This window comes from Cricetulus griseus, chromosome 5 (genome assembly GCF_003668045.3).
Source record: "Cricetulus griseus strain 17A/GY chromosome 5, alternate assembly CriGri-PICRH-1.0, whole genome shotgun sequence".
In the NCBI taxonomy this organism is placed as follows: Eukaryota; Metazoa; Chordata; class Mammalia; order Rodentia; family Cricetidae; genus Cricetulus; species Cricetulus griseus.
Window position 1 is genome coordinate 102402570 of NC_048598.1, and position 21356 is coordinate 102423925.

At 46.3% G+C, this 21356-nt stretch overlaps 1 protein-coding gene across 1 annotated transcript in view; it reads left to right on the forward strand.

The window, feature by feature from the left end:
- The window catches only part of Ankrd24 (ankyrin repeat domain 24), a 19376-nt gene extending 15535 nt beyond the window's left edge, over positions 1-3841 (forward strand). Inside the window, exons 20-24 of the mRNA XM_035445864.1 lie at positions 35-226; positions 900-1271; positions 2280-2408; positions 2827-2892; positions 3146-3841. Coding sequence (XP_035301755.1) covers positions 35-226; positions 900-1271; positions 2280-2408; positions 2827-2892; positions 3146-3223 — 837 coding nt within the window. The 3' untranslated portion in view covers positions 3224-3841. The remainder of the gene's footprint in view (positions 1-34; positions 227-899; positions 1272-2279; positions 2409-2826; positions 2893-3145) is intronic.
- Positions 3842-21356: the final 17515 nt, after the last annotated feature.

Sequence of the window (21356 nt, forward strand, 5' to 3'; positions counted from 1 at the left end):
GGCTCTGGGCGCGCTGCGCGACTACGTGACCCAGCTGCAGGCGCAGCTGGCGGAGCTGGCGCGCAGGCACGAGAGGACGAGCGCGGAGGTCTTCCAGGTGAGCGCACGCGCAGGCGGCTGCCCTCACGGTACATTTCCGCATCCGGTGCACATGCTCAGTGCCCTCGAGGCCCCGAAGACGGCGTCCTATCTGCCCAACTTTGGACTTGCGGACTTGAGCCGCAACGTGGGTGCTTGGAACCGAACCTAGGTCTTGTGCAAGAGCAGCCGCTGCTCTAGTCCCTTTGCCATCCCTTCAGCCCTTAATATTTCTATTTAGATTTAATCTATTATCCTTTCCTTATGTGTGTGCACACACATGGCGTTGTGAGAATGCCAGCCAGCAGTCTGTGGGACCCAGTCATCTCCTTCCGCCATGTGTGTCCTGAGGACCAAACTAAGACTGCTGTAAACTAAGGCTTTGCTGCAAGCACCTTTACCCGCTGAGCCATCCCCAAGCCCTGGCCTTTTTCCCCCTCCTTTTTCTTGGGCGGGGGGGGGGCGCACGACACTTGTTCTTAGACTCAAGTAGTCCAGACTGACCTTGAACTCCTGACCCTCCTGCCTCCACCTCCCTGATTATCCAGCGGCCTGATGCATTGATGCATGCTGGGTTAGCGCTTTACACGCTGAGAACCATGTGAGCTGAAAACTACCTAGCCGACTTGGTGGTGCACAGCTGCACACAGAAATCCAGTCTCAACAAAACAGCTCAAACAAACAAAACAATTCCTTACAAGGGGTAGTGTGTGTGTTTTGAGACAGAGTTTCTCACAGTTGCCTAGGCTGCCTTTGATCCTCCTACCTCAGCCTCCTGAGTACCTGGATCTCAGGCCTGCACCACCGACTCAGAAAGCTAGAACAGAGGCTGCCTGTCCAGGGCCACACACCTAGTAGCCAGAGGTGCACGGCTGGACCAGAATGCCCCTGGGGTCGGGTGGGAGTCCAGAACCATCCTGGAGGTGGAAAAGCTATCAGCCCTGTGGGAGGGTGGGGAGAACCCCTGGATCCAAGCTTCTTTGGGTCTAAGTGTCCCGAGAGTCACGTGTGGACTTGGGCCACAGGTGCAGCGTGAGGCATTGTTTATGAAGAGCGAGAGGCACGCGGCCGAGGCCCAGCTGGCCACGGCTGAGCAGCAGCTCCGAGGGCTTCGTACAGAGGCCGAGAGGGCACGCCAGGCCCAGAGCCGTGCCCAGGAGGCCCTGGACAAGGCCAAGGAGAAGGACAAGAAGGTGGGTTCCCTCCTGTTCACTGTTGGGGCCCACTCAGCCGGAGTTACACAGAACTGAAGACCCCCCCCCTGAAGGCCAGGTCTTGAGAAACCAGCCTGCTTATCCCATGGGAAAGTGCGACACTTTCAGCTAGTGCCACTCTGGTTGTCAGGGTAACCATGGTAACTGGCGTGGTTCACTTTCTGCTCTCTAATTAGACCCATTGGAAGTAACAGGCACAGAGAGGTAAGTCCACTGACCAAGGTCACACAGCCACTAAATGGATCGTAAGCTGGGATTTGAACCCAGGTTTCCCATCTGTAAGGTTTAGAAGGTTTTGAAATTATATGTATTTCTTTAGTTGGGGGTTAGGGCATGCATGTGGGGTTCAGAGGACAACTTGCCTACATCCATTTTCTCCTTCAACCATGTGGGTCCCAGAGATTGAACTCAGGAAGAGAAACAGCTTGGCGGCATGTGCCGGTACCCCCATGGGCATCTCACTGGCAACCACTTGTACCGTTTTCTGTGTGCTCTTTGTGCACACGTGCCTGTGGGGGGGGTCACAAGTCAACACTGGGCATCCCATAACCAGAGATGAAAATTTAAGTTGTGTTTATGGGTTAACTGAGCAAGGATAGCCAGGCAGCTCCAGACTCTACTGCTCCCCAGATGGGCCAGCAAGGACCGGAAGAGCAGGGGAGGCTGGGTGTTTTCTATGAGGGGCCAAAAAGACAGTTGTCTGCTTCCTGTTGCTGTGAGCAGACAGGGACATGTGTCAATAAAACTTTAATGAACACCCAAATGTGATTAGGAATCCCTTCAAGGGTCACCAAAATAGGTCTTCCTTTGGGTTTCTTTTTTTCTCCTCCAAACATTTAAAAACTCGAGGACTGTTTTCAGTCCTTCAGTTGTACAAATACAAGTTCCCAGTCAGCTCAAATCACGGACCTTTTACAAAGCTGCCCTACAGAGGTGCAGAGGTCTCTCGTCTCTGCCTGGTCACTCACAGCGTCCCCCACCCTGCAGATCACAGAGCTGTCCAAAGAAGTCTTCACACTGAAGGAGTCTCTGAAGGCGCAGCAGGCAGCCCCTGCCAGCTCCAAGGAGGAGGAGGCCCTGCGAGGCCAGGTGACAGCCTTGCAGCAGCGAATGGAGGTACCACTCTGTACAGGGGAGGGTTGATGGGAGCCACAGGTGGAGTAGTCAGGGTACAGACAGGGATGGCTGGCAGGATCCAGGCTGGTCAGGGTGCCTCAGTGTCACTTCCCTGACTCGGACTTCAGTAGTCAGTAAACATGGGGTTTTGGCTTAGGTGGAGACATGTGGGTATGTCTTGCTGTGGGTGGTCTCCCCTTCCAAATTCCCCTTCTGTCCCTCTCCCTTCCCCTCCCTTCTCCGCCTTTCCTCTTCCCCCCTTTCCTCTTCTCCCCTCCCCTCCCCTCCCCTCCCTACCCATCTTTCCTATGAGGCAGGGTCTCATGTGGCCCAGGCTGACCTCAAATGACCTCACTTTATAGCCAAGGATGAGCCTGAGCGTCTGATCCCTTTGCCTCTCCCTTCCCCTTGTCCACAGGAGAAGGCCCGGGAGCATGGTGCTGTGGTGGCTTTATACCGCTCTCATCTCCTGTGTGCCATTCAGGTGAGCCCCAGCCTCCTGGCTCCGTCTCAGGGTGCCAACCCAGCTTCATGACTCCTCTGCCACCACCTGGGACCATTTCCCCTTCTGTTCTGGGATGGACTTGTGGCTTCTGGGAACATCCCTGTGTACAGACCTGTCTCGAGCAGTGTTGACTCCCTTGGGTTTGAGTAGGGGGATTTCTAGGGCACAGGGGAGCAACTAGCTGGTGCACCAGGGTTTTTCTCTGCCCCTGTCAACCCCTATCTCACCACAGGGACAGATGGATGAGGACGTCCAGTGCATTCTCAGCCAGATCCTGCAGATGCAGCGGCTGCAGGCTCAGGGCCGCTGAGGACACAGCTCAGTTGTTCAGCCTCCACTCCTCACCTCTGCAAGCTGAAGCCTCAGAGACCACCTTCTCCATCCCCCAGTGTGATGAATGGGAGACCAGCCTGGGACCTTACCAATGGCTCCCAGCGCTCCCCATCAGATACTTTACAACTCCCAATATACCACCTACATCACAGCCCTCCACCTAGAAGTATAAGCTTACTGTAAGAGGGAGACAGAACCAGTGTAAGGGCAGGGGCCTCAGAAGATAGTCTGATATTCTAAACCCAAAACACAGTTACAGCAATAAACAGTGCAATGCAATATTTAAAGAAAGCAGGGAATAGTTGTGGTTCAGGGGTAAAGTCCCCGCCTAGAATCCCCAGGTGAGGGGCTCAGAGCATGGTCAGGGCGGACCCCCTGCCTAGAATTTCCTGGTGAGTGGCTGGGGGCGTGGTCAGGGTGGATCTCTGCCATCACTCTACAGGCAGTGAGACCTGGGACAATGAAGCTGAATTAAAACCTAATGCAACAGCCAACTTTATTCAGAGCCCCTGATGGTATAATGTCTGAGGGTTAAGAGAGGTCACATGAGGACAGTCAAGGTTACACAAAGAAAGCTGTCTCCAAAAACTTACAAATAAAGAAAGGTCACATGAGTGAAGTTCTCATGAGTTCCAGCTGTATACAATCACAAGGACATGTCACACATGGCAAAAACATGTTTTCCACAGAGGCATAAACATTTAATTGAATTGAAAGACCCCCGGAGGTTCAGGACCCCAGGATGTCAGCCCAGGACCTCGGCAACCCCAATCACCAGGCGGAGGTGAAAGCTTGATGCAAACAGCAGGAGGCTTTATTGCAGTTGTTTACCGAGCTAACCCCATGTTAGCTCGGGTCTTTCATCCATCCACCATAGCGGGTGGCTGGGAAAAGGCCCTGAGAAGCCACGGGACCATGATCCTATAGGGCAGCGTAGGGGGAGTGTCTAGGGGTACACACAGGCTCAGGATTGGTGTGCCTCCAGGCTTGGAGGACTTGCCCTGTGTTGATTGGCCAACTGGTTGCTATGCTCTGCCCGTCATTGCTGTGCACTTGTCTGTAAAGCACACCCAGAGCCGTAAAGCATAGCACCACCAGCTAATTTCTGATTGGTTCCTTGCTATGAGGCAGGCATCTGATCTAGTGACCAAGGCAAGGTCAGGCAAGCACGTGTTAGGCTGTTATGGCTGCCAAAATGGGCAGCTGTTCCCTTCAGAATAACAGCAAGCAATAATGAGTAATTTGAGGTAAACTCACACAGTCCAAGAACAATTCTGGGTTTTGAAAAAACTTAAGTCGTAAGACTCTTGTCTTGTTTTCTTCGGGTGTACTAAGGCACTCCAGATCTGTTTCCTGCCTGACTGATCCCAAACCTTCTCTCTTCATCTTCTCATCCCAGGTCTTCACTCTGAACATATCCCTTTGGGGGCCCTGTTGTTGGTATTTAGGATCATAGACCAAACTGGTTTAAACTTTTGATGCCCTGCTTCCACCTCCCAATGCTGGCATGATAGGCCAGTGCCACCCTAGAAGGCTGGAAGAGAGTTCCTGTTGGGCTGCTAAGGTGCAGCTGAGACAGGTGTGAACAATCCTAGGTGAGCCTTATTGAAATTGCAGATGCCTGGTGACTGTCAGCCAGGGAGTTTAAATTTGACCTGGATAGGCTGGGTGTCATTTTCCCTGTGAGGCAGGGGTTCACTCCATTACATACTTGAGTGGTCTGTGTATGCTAGAGACCCTTTGCCCAGGAGGAAGAAGTGTCTAGTGTGTGCAGGATAACTGCAGGAACAATTTTGTAGCACAAGTTCTGCTGCACTGCCAAGCTCTGCAGGGCTGTGGCAGTTCTGTGCCTGGGTGGAAGCCAGGACTGTGTCCCTTGACAAACCTCTATTCCCTAAGGGAGCAGCTCTTGTCACTCAAGTCACACTAGCCAATCAGGGCCTCCTGATGGACTGCCAGTCAGAATGGGGTTGGCACTTCCGGTCTGCCATGCTATAGGCCCTGTAGCTCTGGATCTGAGTGAGACTCTGCTGTGTAGATGGAAGTTTCTGTCCTTCCAGGTCCTGCAGCCATACAATCGCCAATAAACACACAGAGGCTTATATTAATTACAAACTGTTTGACCTATTGCTCAGACTTCCTACTAACAAACTTTTACAACTTAAATTAACCCATAATTTTTATCTATGTTTAGCCACATAGCTTGGTACCTTTTCTCAGTAAGGCATTCTCATCTTGCTTTCTCTACATCTGGCTGGTGACTGTGTCTCTGCCTTTCCTCTTCCCGGAATTCTAGTCTGGCAGCCCCACCTATACTTTCTGCCTGGCTACTGGCCAATCAGTGTGTTTTTTTTTTAAACCAATATGAATGATAAATCTTTTTTTTTTTTTTTTTTTTTTTTTTTTGGTTTTTCAAGACAGGGTTTCTCTGTGTAGCCCTGGCTGTCCTGGCACTCACTCTGGAGACCAGGCTGGCCTTGAACTCAGAGAGATCCACCTGCCTCTGCCTCCCAAGTGCTGGGATTCAAGGCATGCACCACCACTTCCCCACCCGAGTGATAAATCTTTACAGTGTACAAGAACATTATTCCACACCATTTCCCCCTTTTTCTTTTCACAAGAAAAGAAAAATCTAAATCTAATCTCCTTTGTTTAGCATTTTTTTCTTGACCATTATCCATACAAGAATGAATCCACATATTACCCATGGGAACAAAAGCAAAACCTCTTTTCCAAAGTAGCATATCTTTTGACTTAAATTTTGAAGTCAAGACATTTTCAAAATATATAGTTTAGATTAATCTAGCAACATTATTTATAATGAAATGTCTGTTAGCAGCTGTTGCTCCTTCCTCATCAGTCAAACAATTCAAAGACAACACAATAACATACAGTATCCAGACTCTCTGTGTATTTTCCATCTTTATGTGGCTTTTATTTCTCTCTTTTTATCATCATCATCATCATCATCATCATCATTTTTTGACACGGGGTTTCTCTGTGTGACAGTCCTGGCTGTCCTGGAACTCACTCTTATAGACCAGGCTGGCTTTGAACTCACAGAGATCTGCCTGCCTCTGCCTCCCGAGTGCTGGGATTAAAGGCATGCGCCACCATATCCAGCTCTATTTCTTTTTAAAGGACTTTCTCTATCCTTTTTCTTTTCTCTCCTAAGCCTATGTATATTTTAAATACACTATGAACTGTTTAGAGGTTTTCTTCATCTGAATTAGTCTTTGCTTTTTTGACCACATGAGTCTTTAATCTGCTAAGCAGTGTGGCTAGAATTAAAGTGGTGGGTTCTGCCCTATTCCTTGGCTTCCTTGAGAGTCTAGCTTCATGGTGTAGGTACTTTCAGGAGCCATGTTTATTGCCACAACTCTGTGGACTTTTTAGGTTCATGCCACCACTAAGAAGCATGCTGCTTGCTGCTAATAAACACCATTTAAGTGTTTGGCAGCAGGGCCTCTTAAAAGAGCCTTGCGGTTTTTGTCATTAATGGTGAGTCAGGAAGCCTCCCTTAAAAGATCCGTGAGCCTTTGCTTGCCTCTAGCAAACAGAGCCCACCTGAGAAAATGCTCCTACCAAGAAGCCATGCTAGACTCTGTCCTCTTATGTTTGGAATCTCTTTTTAAGCTTTTATGTGGCAATTCTTGCCAAAAGTTTGGGTGCCACATGTAGATGGAAGTTTCTCTTGTGCCTGGTCCTGCAGTCATTCAATCCCAAATAAACACACAGAGACATATTAATTATAAACTATTTGGCCTATTGCTCAGGCTTTTTACTAACACACAACTTAAATTAACCCATAATTCTTATCTATGTTTAGCCACGTGGCTTGGTACCTTTTCTCAGTAAGGCATTCTCATCTTGCCTCCTCTGCATCCGGCTGGCGACTGCATCTCTGCCTTTCCTCTTCCCAGAATTCTCCTAGTCTGGTTGTCTCACCTTACTTCCTGACTGGTTACTGGCCAATCAGCATTTTATTAAACCAATATGAGCAACAAATCTTTACAGTGAACAAGAGCACTATTTCACATCACTGCTGTTCTCTGTTCTGCTCTGTGAGCCCTATGATCCGAGCAGGGTGAGCTCAGAATGTGTCATGGTAAGAGAGGGGTCTTGAGCCCAATGCAGGGAGGAGCAGCTTTTCTGTCTTCCTTGGGCGCAATTTTTCCTTACTCCTTTGAAAAGAAAATGTTTATTTTGTGCTATTGCATGTTGGGAAGACATAATTCCAGTTTTGATTTTTCAAGAAGTCATAGTCAAGTGATTGCCTTGGGTGTGAGAAGACAGTCTTGAGACTGTCCCAATATGGGACTCTCTAAAATTAGACTAAATGATTTTCCTTGATGAGTTGACTATCTTGGCCTGTGTCAAATGAAGTGGGTTGAATGAAAACTCTCCCAGGTGATGGGATGCATTTGAACATTTGTCTCTGGCTGTGGCTTTTATTGTGGTGCTTATGGTACCTTTAGGAAGAAGATCCTTTCTGGAGGAAACTAATCTCTGGGGATTGGCTTTGAGTGCTTATGCCCTGACTACACTTCATCTTCTTTGTGTGGTTTCTGTGGTTGCCAGTGAGAAGCCTGCTTCCTTCTCGTGCAGCCAGCCATGCCATCACCACCATTAAAGACTCCATCTGTAAATGACATGAGAGGAAACAGGAGCTTTTCCTTGCTAAGCTTTTGTTCTGGCCTGATAGTTTTGTTTGTATATTTTTGGCTGGTTGAAGAAGGTTTTTGTATGTGTAAAGCATTTGCTTTTGTGCAGAGCTCTATCCACATCTCGACTTTTGAACTTTGGCAGAGGGTATTATTTTTTTTTCACCAGCATGGCATGCATTCATAATGTTAATCCTGAGCATGTTATTACTTTTTTAAAAAATGTGCATGAATCTTTTGCCTATATATATGGACATGAACCATGTGTGTGCCTGGTATTTACTGAAGTCAGGAGAGAGCATAGGATTCTCTTGACGTGGAGTTATGAATGATTGGGAGCCCCCACATGAGTGCTGGCGATGGATCCAGGTTCTCTGCAAAAGCAACATCTGATCTTATCTGTTGACCAATCTTTCTTCCCTATGTTTTGATTTTGGATCAACATTTATTTGCTAACATTTTGAGAACTCTTTGATCTGCCAGTCAGCAACTTAAAAATGCATTTCTTGGTAGGAATATCATATTCCTTGTACAGTTTAAACTGGGATACTCTAGTTTTCTGATAGGCCAGTACAGAACTGGAGTAAGTGTTTAACTCTTTGGAGGAATTTCAAGTGAGCCCCTTAATGCTTTCTAACTTGTTTTTGTTGTTTCTTTGAGCCAGGGTCTCACTATGTTGCTCCAGCTGTCCTGCAGGTTTGCCTGTCCCTGCCTTGTAAGGTTTGGGATTAAAGTGGGCACCAACACGCCCATCTTGTCCATCCTTTTCTGAAGTCAGTAATTTTGATTCAATTTTGCTGATGTTTACTCAATACTTTTGTTTGTTTGTCTCTGTATATCTGTTGGTAGCATTGCTCTGCAGTGCCATATCCCCTTCCGAGGGCACACTAATGGTAGGCACCATCCTCCTTATGTGTTTCCTTCTAAAATGACTTGGTGACTGTGTTTGAAATTCTGTGACATCGAAGGGACCAGCTCCCCATTTCGGCAGCCATAACAGCCTAACACGTGCTTGTCTGACCTTGCCTTAGTCACTAGGAAGTCAGATGCCTGCCTCGTGGCAAGGAACCAATCAGAAGTTAGCTGGTGGCACTATGCTTTACGACCCTGGGTGTGCTTTATGGACAAGCACACAGAAATGACACACAGAGCATAGCAACCACCCTGGGAGGGCCTATGGGCCATAACAACCAGTTGACCAATCAACACAGGGCAAGCCCGCCAAGCCTGGAGGCACACCAATCCTGAGCCTGTGTGTACCCCTAGACACTCCCCTTACACTGCCTTATAAGATCTCTATGCAGATGCTTCGAGCTGTCTTTCTAGCCATCCACCATGGTGGGTGGATGAAAGACCTGAGCTAACATGGGATTAGCTTGTTAAACAACTACAATAAGGCCTTGTGCAGTTTGCAACAAGCTTTCGAGTCTTCCTGGTGATTGGGGTGACCACGGTCTTGGGCTGAGATCCTGGAGGCCTGAGCTTCCAGGAGTCTTTCATTTGGGGGCTCGTCCTGGATTTGCGACTCCTCACCTGAGTGGAGTAGATCTTGGAGGTAAGGTGGAGCGCGCAAACTATGTGTTTGATAATGTGTCTTGTTATGTCCATGTTTGATTATGTGTCTTGTTATGTCCATGTTTGATAATGTGTCTTATTATGTCCATGTTTGATAATGTGTCTTGTTATGTCCATGTTTGATAGTGTGTCTTGTTATGTCCATGTTTGATAATGTGTCTTGTTATGTCCATGTTTGATAATGTGTTTTGTTATGTCTCTTGCTGTTTTGACTTGGATTTGATCTGTGCCTGTGCAGGACTTGTATTTGGTAATTTGGACCAAAGACGGAGACAGACGTGTCCTGAGACTCTAGGTCCCTCCCTGGACGAAAGTCCGAGGGTCGTCTGATTTGGACCATAGGGAAAGCAGATGTGCCCTAGAGGCAGACGTGCCCTGGGCTCCTTGGTCCCGCCCTGGACGAAAGTCCGGGGTTGTCTGGGGAAGGGAAGGATACGAAGTGTCACTTCTCCAAGGGGCAACTGGCCCCCCAGACTCTGCTTCCCTCCCGCTCGGTAATTGTTTGGGCACCATTCCTCTGCCGCGTGGTTTGTCCTGTTTGTTGTGTCTGTCCTTCTGTTTTTGCTGTTTGTGTCTGTCTCCACTTTCCCCATGGGTCAACAGCTAACCACCATCTTTCATTGAGTCATGTGGCACCACACTAGATAACTTTCTTTTCCAGTCTTTGTTTCTGTACGGTTTCTGTAAAGTCTGGCGGTTGGAAGGCTGTGTGACTGGGCAGTCGAGCAGGTTTGATATCTATGTTATAAGACCTGTTGCAGTCCACACCCTCCCTGCCTGCTTTTTGGTGGTGTATCAGTTTTGTGTTTTCAGGTCTGCTGTTTCTGTTAATTCTGTAAATATGGTCGCTAGCGGCATCTGTAAGTAGGCCTACAAGAATTGTTTAGGGCAGAAGTTCGGCCGACAGCTTCCCCAGTCTGTCGGAGCGGGACTTGGTAGGACCAAGTTGCTTGCTCCATCTGTAAGGGAACCCAAGCGGGTCGTCAATCTGTAGGGAGACTTGGTTTTGGACCAAGTTGATCTCCATGGGGCTAGCCATCTGAAATTCTGAATAGGACCCTCGTCTGTGTTACTGTGCTGTCTGTCCAAGTTTCACATTTGTGCTGTGTGTTTGTTAAGCGTCTTTCTCTGTCCCTACTGCCCACACACGTGACATGCATGGGTCAGGGGTCTTTTCTTGATGTCCTGAGCATGTGGCATGGGAGAGGAGTTCCTCTGCCATGTGCCACGGGTTAGAGTGTGCTGCTGCAGAGTCCCCTGCTACTCTGAACTCCAACCACTGCTGCGGCCCTCACAGCTGAGCCTGGCTGATGTAGGTGAGTCTGTTTTTCCATCCTCACCTGCCCGTCTGTGGGGCATGCGAAGTGGGGCTCTCTCTGCCCCAACTGCCATCCTGCTATGGGTCCTGGCTTGTGGTGGAAGTTTCCCTGCCATGAGTACATGGCTTGCAAGGCCACCATCTGCCTGGCTGCCTGGTCTTCTTTGTGCTCCACACCGTGGCATGCAGGAAGACTGGGGGGGTCTTTTTCCCACCCCCGCATTGGCAGAGAGTCTGGGATTACCAGCAGCACCCACACCCCCCTGGTCTCTGCCCTGAGCACATAGAGCTGGGGCGGATGAACCATCTGGCCTGTTGCGGATGTTCTAAAGAAATGGCCTTAAAGTTATTAAAAACTATAAAAGGGACTTTAGTAAGAGTTTTTATGTTGACTGAGAATTGAGAGAAAATATAGGAGACTAAAGTAATAAAGAGGGAAAGGGAAAGAAAAATTTGTCTAAGAATGTCTAAGGAAATCAGAGAAATAAACTGAAGGTATATAGAAAAATTTGTCTAAGAATGTGTTAAGGAAATCAGAGAAATAAACTGAAGGAAGTCGTAGAAGGTCAGAGGAAAATTGTCAAAGGTCAGAGGAAATGTTGAAAGTCAGAAAAAATGTAAACTGTTATGGTTTCTCATATCTACAAATAGTAAATTTTAAAAATTGGTAATATAAGTTAAAATTTTAACCATATTAAATTAATTCTGTTTAAAAAGTCCTGTTTATTTCTCAAGTAAATTATGTATACTTGTTTTAAAATATTCTGTTTCCTGGCATAACCTAAGTTCTGTTACAAGCACACAGCTAAAACAAATGGTGCAGGTTACCGCCATTTTGTAGCCTGCCACATGGCACAAAATGACTGGTAGCCATTTTGCTGAAGTTGAAAAAAGATACTTAAACCGCCATCTTGACTAAAGATGACCACATGGAAATTAGAGATACCATCTTAGAAACAAGTTTTTCAATTAAGATATAAAATGTTGATGCTTCTATATATTAGAGAAAGACATTAAGGGAATTTAAATTTCTTTTTAAAACCAATTTTTTAAATGTTTGTTTTTAAAAATGTCTTTTAAAATTAATGTTTGTACTTAAAGAGCTTCAATTTAGAATCATTTTTTAAGCAAAGCCTGACAATGTAAAGTTCTTGTTTTATAAAAGCTGCTAATCTATTGTAAGATGTTACAGTTTATGTTTTCAGAACTTAAGTTTAGGGCGTTGGTGGCACACACCTTTAATCTCAGTACTCAGGAGGCAGAGGCAGGTGGATCTCTATGAGTTCAAGGCCAGCCTGGTCGGCAGAGCGAGTTCCAGGACAGGCTCCAAAGCCACAGAAAAACCCTGTCTCAGAAAGCAGTTAAGTTTAAGCAAGTAGCTAAAATGTGTACATGTAGCTACTGTTTAAGGACTATAAGGTAACTCTATGCAGTTTTAAATTCACCTGTGCTAAGTTTCAGATATTTTACTAAGTTAAAACCAGTTACAGTCAGACTGAAAATTAATTACAGAAAGAAGACCTTACCTAGCCACCTGTATGCTTAAGGCAAGTAACTAAAACAGACAGACAGATCTCTAATGCTTCAGAGACCTGCAGAATATGGCATTTAAAATGGTATCTTAAAAGTTTATAATATCAGACAGACTGCCAGATCCTGACAGTGACCCAAAGTCTCCAAAGAAGATTATGAGGCACCCCAGTTCCTGCACCTGGATGATGACGACGCTGACCAGTGAGCGAGATGCTCAAATGTGACACCAGCTGCCTGCCAGGACCTGGCCAAGACTGTGGACAAAGCTGCTGGACACTGGAAATTGATTGCACCCCCTTATTCTAGACAAAACAAGGTCAGTCTTTTCCATGTCGCTCTTCCACAGAGAAGAAAAAAACTCTCACCTTATAGGCCTGGTGAAGATTGCTGTTCTTTGATACTTCTGCCTCCAGCGGTAATGGAGAGACTTGGGTATGACTAACTGTATATGGACTGGCTTCTACCTGGCTTCTGTCACATTTTAGTAGATTTGGATAAAATATACCCTCCTCAGATCTCTGAAATATTAATGGTTGTCAGCTTGACAGCATCAGACAGTCAGATCCACAAGACTATAGTCAGCATGTTAGCTGATAAAGTAATGACTACCTACTGTTCAGGCACAAGCTCAAGGTTTTTAGGTTTATTCTGGTTGTCATCTAAGTATAAACTTAAAGGGCTTTTCATCAGGCCAAAGGCACCTCTGTCCAAATCATACCTGGCTCTCTAGACAGAAGAAAAATGTACATGCTTCTAGACCAAATCTGTAGGTTTTACTAGGACTCAAAATTATAAATATGTTCCAGCTGTTTGAACAGATCCAGATATCTGTTTTTTCTTCACTGTGGGCTTCAGTAAATAAGTTTTAACTTTTTCTGTTCCTAGTTTAAACATATCTTAAACAGGTTTCTGCTTCTGGCAGACATCTGAGTATCAGTTGCTGACTACAGGCTGTTCCTAAGCAGACTGTGAGCCCTGGACTTGCTGTGGATGTGAACCAGTCCAGCTGATATGGACACCCCCTGTCTCTGCAACAGAGTCTGCTAACCGGAAGCTCCTGATGGATTCCCCATTGCCTTAATTCCCTTTTTTTTTCTTTTGACTAGCAGTTCAACCTTCTTGGGTCCCTAACTTCATCCCAAAGTCAGCAGGAAGTAGAATGGGAAAGAATATGTTGCCCATTTTTCCTGGTTGAAATGCTAAGTCAGAAGGAACTCCTTTACATGGGGGATGCCATATCTCTCACTCCCTGATGGGGACAAGGGAGAGACAGCAATTCCATGATTGGAATCTCCAAAAAAAGAAAATGGGGGAATGAAGGGATCAGCTCCCCATTTTGGCAGCCATACAGCCTAACACGTGCTTGTCTGACCTTGTCTTAGTCACTAGGAGGTTAGATGCCTGCCTCATAGCAAGGAACCAATCAGAAGTTAGTTGGTGGTGCTATGCTTTACGGTTCTGGGTGTGCTTTACGGACAAGTGCACAGCAATGACGCGCAGAGCATAGCAACCACCCTGGGAGGGCCTATGGGCCATAACAACCAGTTGGCCAATCAACATAGGGCAAGCCTGGAGGCACACCAATCCTGAGCCTGTGCGTACCTCTAGACACTCACCTAATGCTGCCCTGAAGATCTCTATGCAGATGCTTCGAGCTGTCTTTCTAGCCATCCGCCATGGTGGATGGATGGAAGGCCCGAGCTAACATGGGGTTAGCTCGTTAAACAACTACAATAAACCCTCGTGCAGTTTGCATAAAGCTTTCGAGTCTTCCTGGTGATTGGGGTGACCACGGTCCTGGGCTGAGATCCTGGAGGCCTGAGCTTCCGGGGATCTTTCAACATGAAATAAGTGTATGGAGCCCACAGAATCATGTAAATATGTTCTCAATGAAGTACACTTTTGCAACGCAGTTGGTCTCACCATTTCTATTATGTACAATATGGGATACTTTAGGATGCAGTGACCTGTGAGGATGTGCGTGTGAACTTCACTCATGAAGTGTGGGCTTTGCTGGATCCTTCCCAGAAGAGTCTCTACAGGGAAAAGGAACCTCCCTGCTATAGGTAGGAATGTGAGATTTCCTTCATTTTCTAAACAAGGGGACAAGCTTTTCTCAGAGATTGGTGTTCTTGTGGGATTTCAATTGTGAAAGGGGAGACTGTGGTGAATAGTCAGGCATGGTTCTCAGGTTCAATAAAGTTACTGTTTAAATTTGCATAATATCTGATAATATATAATACATTTCCTGATACTGTATTTTAGGCTACAAATGGAAAGACCAGAATATTGACATTGTCAAAGTTCTAGAAAATAGGGAAGGAAAATTTCATGTGCAAGATGATACAAATATGCTTCTGAATAAATTTTAATGTACCCTGAAGTTTTAAAGATAAGCATGTGTAAACAAGCCCAGCTTTAAGTGTATTGATGTTTAAATTCTCACAAGACCGTATTTCTCAATGTTAGGTAGCTGCTCTGTGTTTTCAAGGTATTCCTTGTTGGGGCGGGAAAAATATCAATTATGGTATTTCAGATACAGGCCTCAAACTCCATCCCAGGAGCTCGAATCTCCCACTGTCTTTCAGATTTCAGGCTATCACCACCAGATGGCTTGGCCTCAGTGGAGAATGTCTCCTACTTTACATAACAACAGACCTAGGTCTGGGTGCGCTCTCACCTGTTCTGAGGGTTTTGTTTACATGTCCAGGGACTGTTTAGGTGTGCCACTAGGGTTAAAATAATTTTTTGGTATCAGCCTTATACATGATAGTAGATGCCTTCTGCAGTCACCCCCACTGTTGGAAAACCATTTAAGAGTATTCTAGAATAAACCGGAGACTCCAGACTCCAGACTCCAGCATGGACTGAGTGCCCTCCTGAAATGACAAGATGTCTGTGTCTTTTCTTTATTATTGTTGGGTGGCTAGGAGTTCCTGTTCCAGCACTGTCCAACTCAGGGATGGACCCGGGGCCACTGGGCTAGCTTGGATCACAGCCCTCAAGATATCAGTCCAGAATAGATAGCCCCTGTAGCATGGGACTGATACAAGCTGGTCCTCGGCAATTCCTCTACAAAGGAAGACAAGGAAAAAACATCTTTTTTTGTTTGATTTTTTGAGACAGGGTTTCTCTGTAGCTTTGGAGCATGTCCTGGAACTCACTTAGCAGACGAGGCTGGCCTTGAACTCATAGAGATCTGCCTGTCTCTGCCTCCTGAGTGCTGGGATTAAAAGTGCGAGCCACCACTACCTGGTAGAAACAACATCTTAACATATGACCCTATTTTAATCATATCCCTATGACATCCATGTTGTAGAACTGTCCATCCATTTAGCTTTATATCATTCAATTATCTTAAAAGGCATGCACATTGATTAGGGGATTGGTGTATGTCCAAGACCTTTTCTAAGTAAATTGTCTATATTAAGGCTAGTGTCCTCATATCCTTGTAGTGACTAACTGGAGTTTAGCAGGGGTGCTTCATGAGCACCAAGAAGCTTGTTGTGGAGAAGCCTTAACCCATATACCACATCTATATGGGGAACAAAAGTTAAACTGTGAGTGCAATGGTAAAACATTTTATTTGTTATTCTTCCTTTAATAGGCATATCATCTGTCACTTTGGATACAAGCCAGGTGATCCTAAGGGATATGGAAAGAAGCAATGTACCTTTGTGCATAACAGTTATTTTCTTTTTTTTTTTTTAAAGATTTTATTTATTTATTTATTTATTTATTTATTTATTATGTACACAACATTCTGCTTCCATGTATATCTGCACACCAGAAGAGGGCACCAGATCTCATAACGGATGATTGTGAGCCACCATGTGGTTGCTGGTAATTGAACTCAGGACCTCTGGAAGAGCAGTCAGTGCTCTTAACCTCTGAGACATCTCTCTAGCCCAAACAGTTATTTTCTAATATATGAAGGAATTCATACTGAAGAGAAATCCTATTGAAGACCCCTAGAGAGGGGAGACCCTCACTCAAGTCTCGGGATGACACGACCCCCCAAGAACTCACGGGAGACTGTCCTTGCTGCAATCACACGAGGTTTATTGACAGGAACCAGCGCGCTGGGGCCGAGACTCATATCCCATGCAGGGGTAGAGGAGTTTCAACCCTGAATGGCTGGGAATAGGGTTTTTTAAAGGAAGAATCCACAGCCCAAAATACCAAGAATACCAGTGGAAGGTCCCGAAGGAAGAAACCCCAACCCAAAATACCAAGAATACCAGTGAGGGAAGAAACCCTAACCCATAATACCAAGAATACCAGTGAAAGGTCTGGAGGGAAATCACAAGGGGAAACTCCCTGTTCCTTAAGATCGTTTGTAAGACTCTAATCTAACTTTTTATGGTTAGCTTTTTGTCTGCTGAGGGGGTCTTCTTTTATCCTGGCCTTTCATCTCCCCACTTCTTCTAGTACCTAGTTCTAACCATAGAACTAGATATCAATGTCTTCATGATATTGATTCCCTTGACCCTGTAAATAGCTATATTGCTGGTGCAACATCAAAATCTGAACAGCACTTATTCTTTCTCTAATGAAGGTAACTAACCTATTTAACATACATGGACCTAAAATCAGAAGCAGAAGCAAAATCAAGAAAGGTCCCATAAGGGAAGATATCAGAGTAGTCATCCAAGGGGACCTACTAAACCTGCTTTCAAACCATCCTTGATATGTTTCTCTGTCTCTCTGTCTTTTGTCTAACCTCTCTCTAAGTTTGCTCTTGGAGTCTTTAATTACTCCTGAATGGTCTACATAAAAGCAACATTCTTCTCTGAGAGCAGCACATAATCCTCTGCTTTTAAAAATAACAAATCTAATCCCCTTCTATTCTGCAAAACTACTTCTGACAGGGATGTCAATGATTCTTCCAGCTGGGAAATAGATTGTTCTAGTGCCCTTAAGTCTTCATCCATGGCTACTCTTAATTCACTAAAGTAGTGAGGAGCCTGAATTAGAGCAACGGTACCTGTCCCAATGCCGGCAGCTACCCCAAGGCTCAAGATTACTGCTAACGTCAAAGAGATGGGTTCTCTCTGAAAGCGGGTTGGGTGCTTGTCAAATTCATCCTCAAGTATGTTGGCTGGATGATAAAAGACTCTAGGCATTAATTGCACAAGCACGCAAGAATCTTTGGTGTCATTGAAGACTGTCGTCAACACACAAGGTGTTAGGCCTGTATTACAAGCCCACCATTTATCTATACCAGGAACCAAGTACTGGGTGTCAGAAGTTTTAGGGCTCTTATGAGTCTTATTACATAAACGTTTGTAAGCAGCTGGTGGGTTTCCCAAGCAGGTCCCTATGCCTGTAACCTCAGTAAGTGTTAACCTATGACTAGTCCCCCATACACAAACATCTGGACTAGTGGTGTTGTTGAAGGTCCCAGACATTGCAATTTCTTCATAATAAGGAGGTCCTGAAGCGGGGCAGAGCCAACAAGACTCCGTCATGTTAAGTTAGAGCTGTTTAGCACCGAGAAAGCTCCCGGTATCAAATTTAACAATCTCTGTCCAGTGGAAGGCATTGCCAGAAAGGAGTTACCTAAGGTAGACACAGGTACAGGGCTAAAGGTTAGATCCCCAGGAGGAACAGGAGTTCCTTTGGGGAGTACTGGGGCTGGAGGGCCTTGATCAGGCAAAACTTTGTTAGGCCCAACTGGTAGGGGAGAGGGGCTCTCTATCTTAAGTCTCAGTGTCATAACCAATCCCGGATCTTCTCCTGACACATAGAATCTTAATCCCCAGCTCATGCCCCTAACCCATTCCTGTGATCTCTTTTCAGAGTCTGTAAAGGTTACATTTAGAGGATTACAGTAAGGGGTTCTGCTGCAGGGTCCATTTGTCATCTGTTCGACCCTAGAGCTTATGGAAGAACAGGTAGGCCTATCAGTATGGTTTTTCTTAACCGTAATTAAGTTCCAAGACGAAGAAGGTTTCCACCAGGTGTCACCAGTAGTTCACATCCCCATGCCTTATAGTAGAAGGACTCAGAACCCTCACACTTCACTACTTGTGGGTGAGACCTACCTTCCCTAGGGCACACGTACAAATCTTCTTCCCGTATTGTACAGCGGGTGAGCGGATTACTGCATCCTGGGCCTGTGCCCGTTCTTCCAACAGTGGGTAAATTAGTTGGGAGATAGGTACATCCCAAGTGTCCAGTCCTGCCACTAATTGGCATATATCAGGGGTTAGAGTGGACCACCATGTCCAGGGTGGGGCAGTCTTGGAAATTGACCAGACTACACGCCCAGTTTATGATATCACCTGCCAGGTTAAGTTTTTGGGGGCATGGGGGTTGTTAAGACACAGGCGCAGATTAAGAGGATCCATAGTCTTTTCCAGTTTCCATTCATTTTTTTGTAGTTCAGGGGCTTGCTTTAAGTGGGAGGTGTGGATCCAAGCAGAGATGCCTTCAACCTTCACTGCTGTAGGGGTCGTTAGGAGCACCAAATATGGTCCTTTCCAACGAGGCTCTAGATTCCCAATTCAGTGCTGCCAGACAAAGACAGTGTCCCCTACTTGGAACTGGTGTGGCACTTGTGAATCTTCGGCCTTGTACACCTCTTTTAGTTGTTCCCAGGTCTGGCATCTCACCACCTCAAGGGCAAACAAAGGTTTAGAAAGAACAGCATCAGGATTATTTATTCCACCCGACTCAGTGAGCGGTGGCGGTCCCCCACACAGGATCTCATAAGGGGTGAGTTTAAATTTCCCTGGGGTGTTTCTGAACTTGGAACAGGGCAAAGGGAAGGAGAGCTGTCCAGTCATTCCTGCCGGTCTCTAAGGCTAATTTTATTAGGGTCTCTTTTATTGTTCTATTTACCCTTTCTACCTGACCTGAGCTCTGGGGTTGTTAAGCACAATGTAATTTCCAATTGATCCCCAGTTGGGTGGCCAGTCCCTGGCTTACCTGGGCAACAAAGGCAGGTCCATTATCAGACCCGATTACCTTGGGTATCCCAAACCTCTGGAAGATTTCTTCAAGAATCTTCTTAGCCACCATGTTTGCCATCTCAGCTTTGGTGGGGAAAGATTCTACCCAGCCTGAAAAGGTATCTATAAAAACTAATAAATACTTGTTACCATATCTGGCTGGCTTGATCTCTGTAAAATCTACCTCCCAGTAGGCTCCAGGCTGATCGCCCCTGAGCCTCTTCCCAGGAGTACATATGGAGTGCCCTGCATTAACTATAGCACAGGCCTTGCAGCTCTTGGCTATTTCTTCTGCCAAGTCAGAGAGTCCTATAACATAATAGTCGGAGGACCTAACCACATCTTTTAGTTTTTTAGTCCCCAAATGGGTTAGGTAATGTAGGTTGGTAACATATTCATGTCTTTCCTTCTGTGGGAGGAATAGTTTTCCTTCTTCTGTCTCCATTGCCCCACATGGGGCTTCCTTTGTCAGCCTTAATTTCCCCATAACTTGATAGTCCTCGGGGGTGTATTTGAAGTTGGTTTTGTTGGCATCATAACAATCTCTAGAATTTTTGACAGCTAGGATCATTGAGCCTCTTGTTTAGCAGCTAGATCTGCCATCTGGTTTCCTCTAGCCACAGCATCTCGAGTAAATGTATGGCCTCGAGGAGACTTGAATTTCTTCTTTATTTTTGATGTCTTTTCCTGCAGAAGTTAACAGCCCTCTTTGTCTGTATATTGCTCCGTGTATGTGGGCAGTGAGTGGCAAAGGCATACCTGCTATCAGGGTAGATGTTGATGGACTTCCCCTCTGCCATCCGTAGAGCTTGTATCAGGTCCACAAGTTCGGCTTTCTGGGCTGACGTCCCTTCAGGAGGCTGCTGGCTCAGATCACTTGCTTTCCATCCACCACTGCTGCCCCCGCCTTCCGCTTACCTTCAACCACGAAGCTGCTGCCATCCGTGTACCAGTTCGGACTCCCAGGCCAAGGCTACTGTGTTGAAGTCCCAATCAGGCTGGTTAAGGGGAAACCCAGCATCTATTTCATTCGGAAGATTGGTCAGTGCCCCATTTGCTCCAGGGACATTTTTCTGGGCCTCCAATAGGATCCTTTCTTTCTCCTCAGTAGTGAAGAGGACCTGTAAAAGCTGCTAACAGTCGTCCCAGGTGGGTTGATGGGAGAACATTAAGGACTCCATCAATCCCTCAGGCTGGCGGATTCTCTGAAGGAAGGGTGGTTAGTTTTCCAATTGTAAAGATCATCAGAGGAAAAAGGCCAATACTGGAGGGGTTGAAGGTTGGGTGGGTCCGCTGGAGATCCATAGGCACGCAGCGGCAGCGCCACTGTCGAATCTGGTCCTCCAGGACCCTGTGCAGGGCTCTGAGTGCTCTGGCTTCGGGTGCCTGTCGTAGGTCCTCCCCCTGTGCCGCCACTGGCACCAGAATCAGGCATCTGGGGTAGCGGGTAAGGAGGTGGCAGAGGGTTTGGCCACTCCTCTAGCTCGGGATAGATTTTAGGAGGAGCCGAAGGTCGATTCTCAGGCGTAGCTTCAGGTTGCGGTTTGCGCTCCAAATTTCGGAGAGCCAGGGCTCGGGAGTCTGGCCTCCGTCCTCGCACCCAGTGTTTTACCCAAGTTGGGGGATTCTGGGCCAAATCCTGCCATACAGTAATGTATGGCTGTTGATCGGGATGGGATCCTGGTCCTTCCTGAAAGACAATGGCTTTAATTTCAAGAATAACGGTTAAATCAAAAGTGCCCTCCGGAGGCCAGCCAACATCAAGCATCAGCCATTCTGAGGAGCAAAAAGTCTGCCATGTTTTTTTCTTAATCTCAACTGACAAATTGTGTGCTCTTGTCCTAACTTCAGTCCAATGGTCCATAGTCAAACTCAGGGGAGTCGTTATAGTCTGTCCCATCGTCAAGGTCACAAATAAGACAAAACAAAAACCCAAGACACACAAACAAAAGCTAACAGATGTCTGTCTCCACTTAAACAGACAAAACCACTCCAGAAATACAGACGTCTGGGAGGGTGTGTAACTCCCCAATCCAGGAGAACTACCGTACCCTCACCAGCACC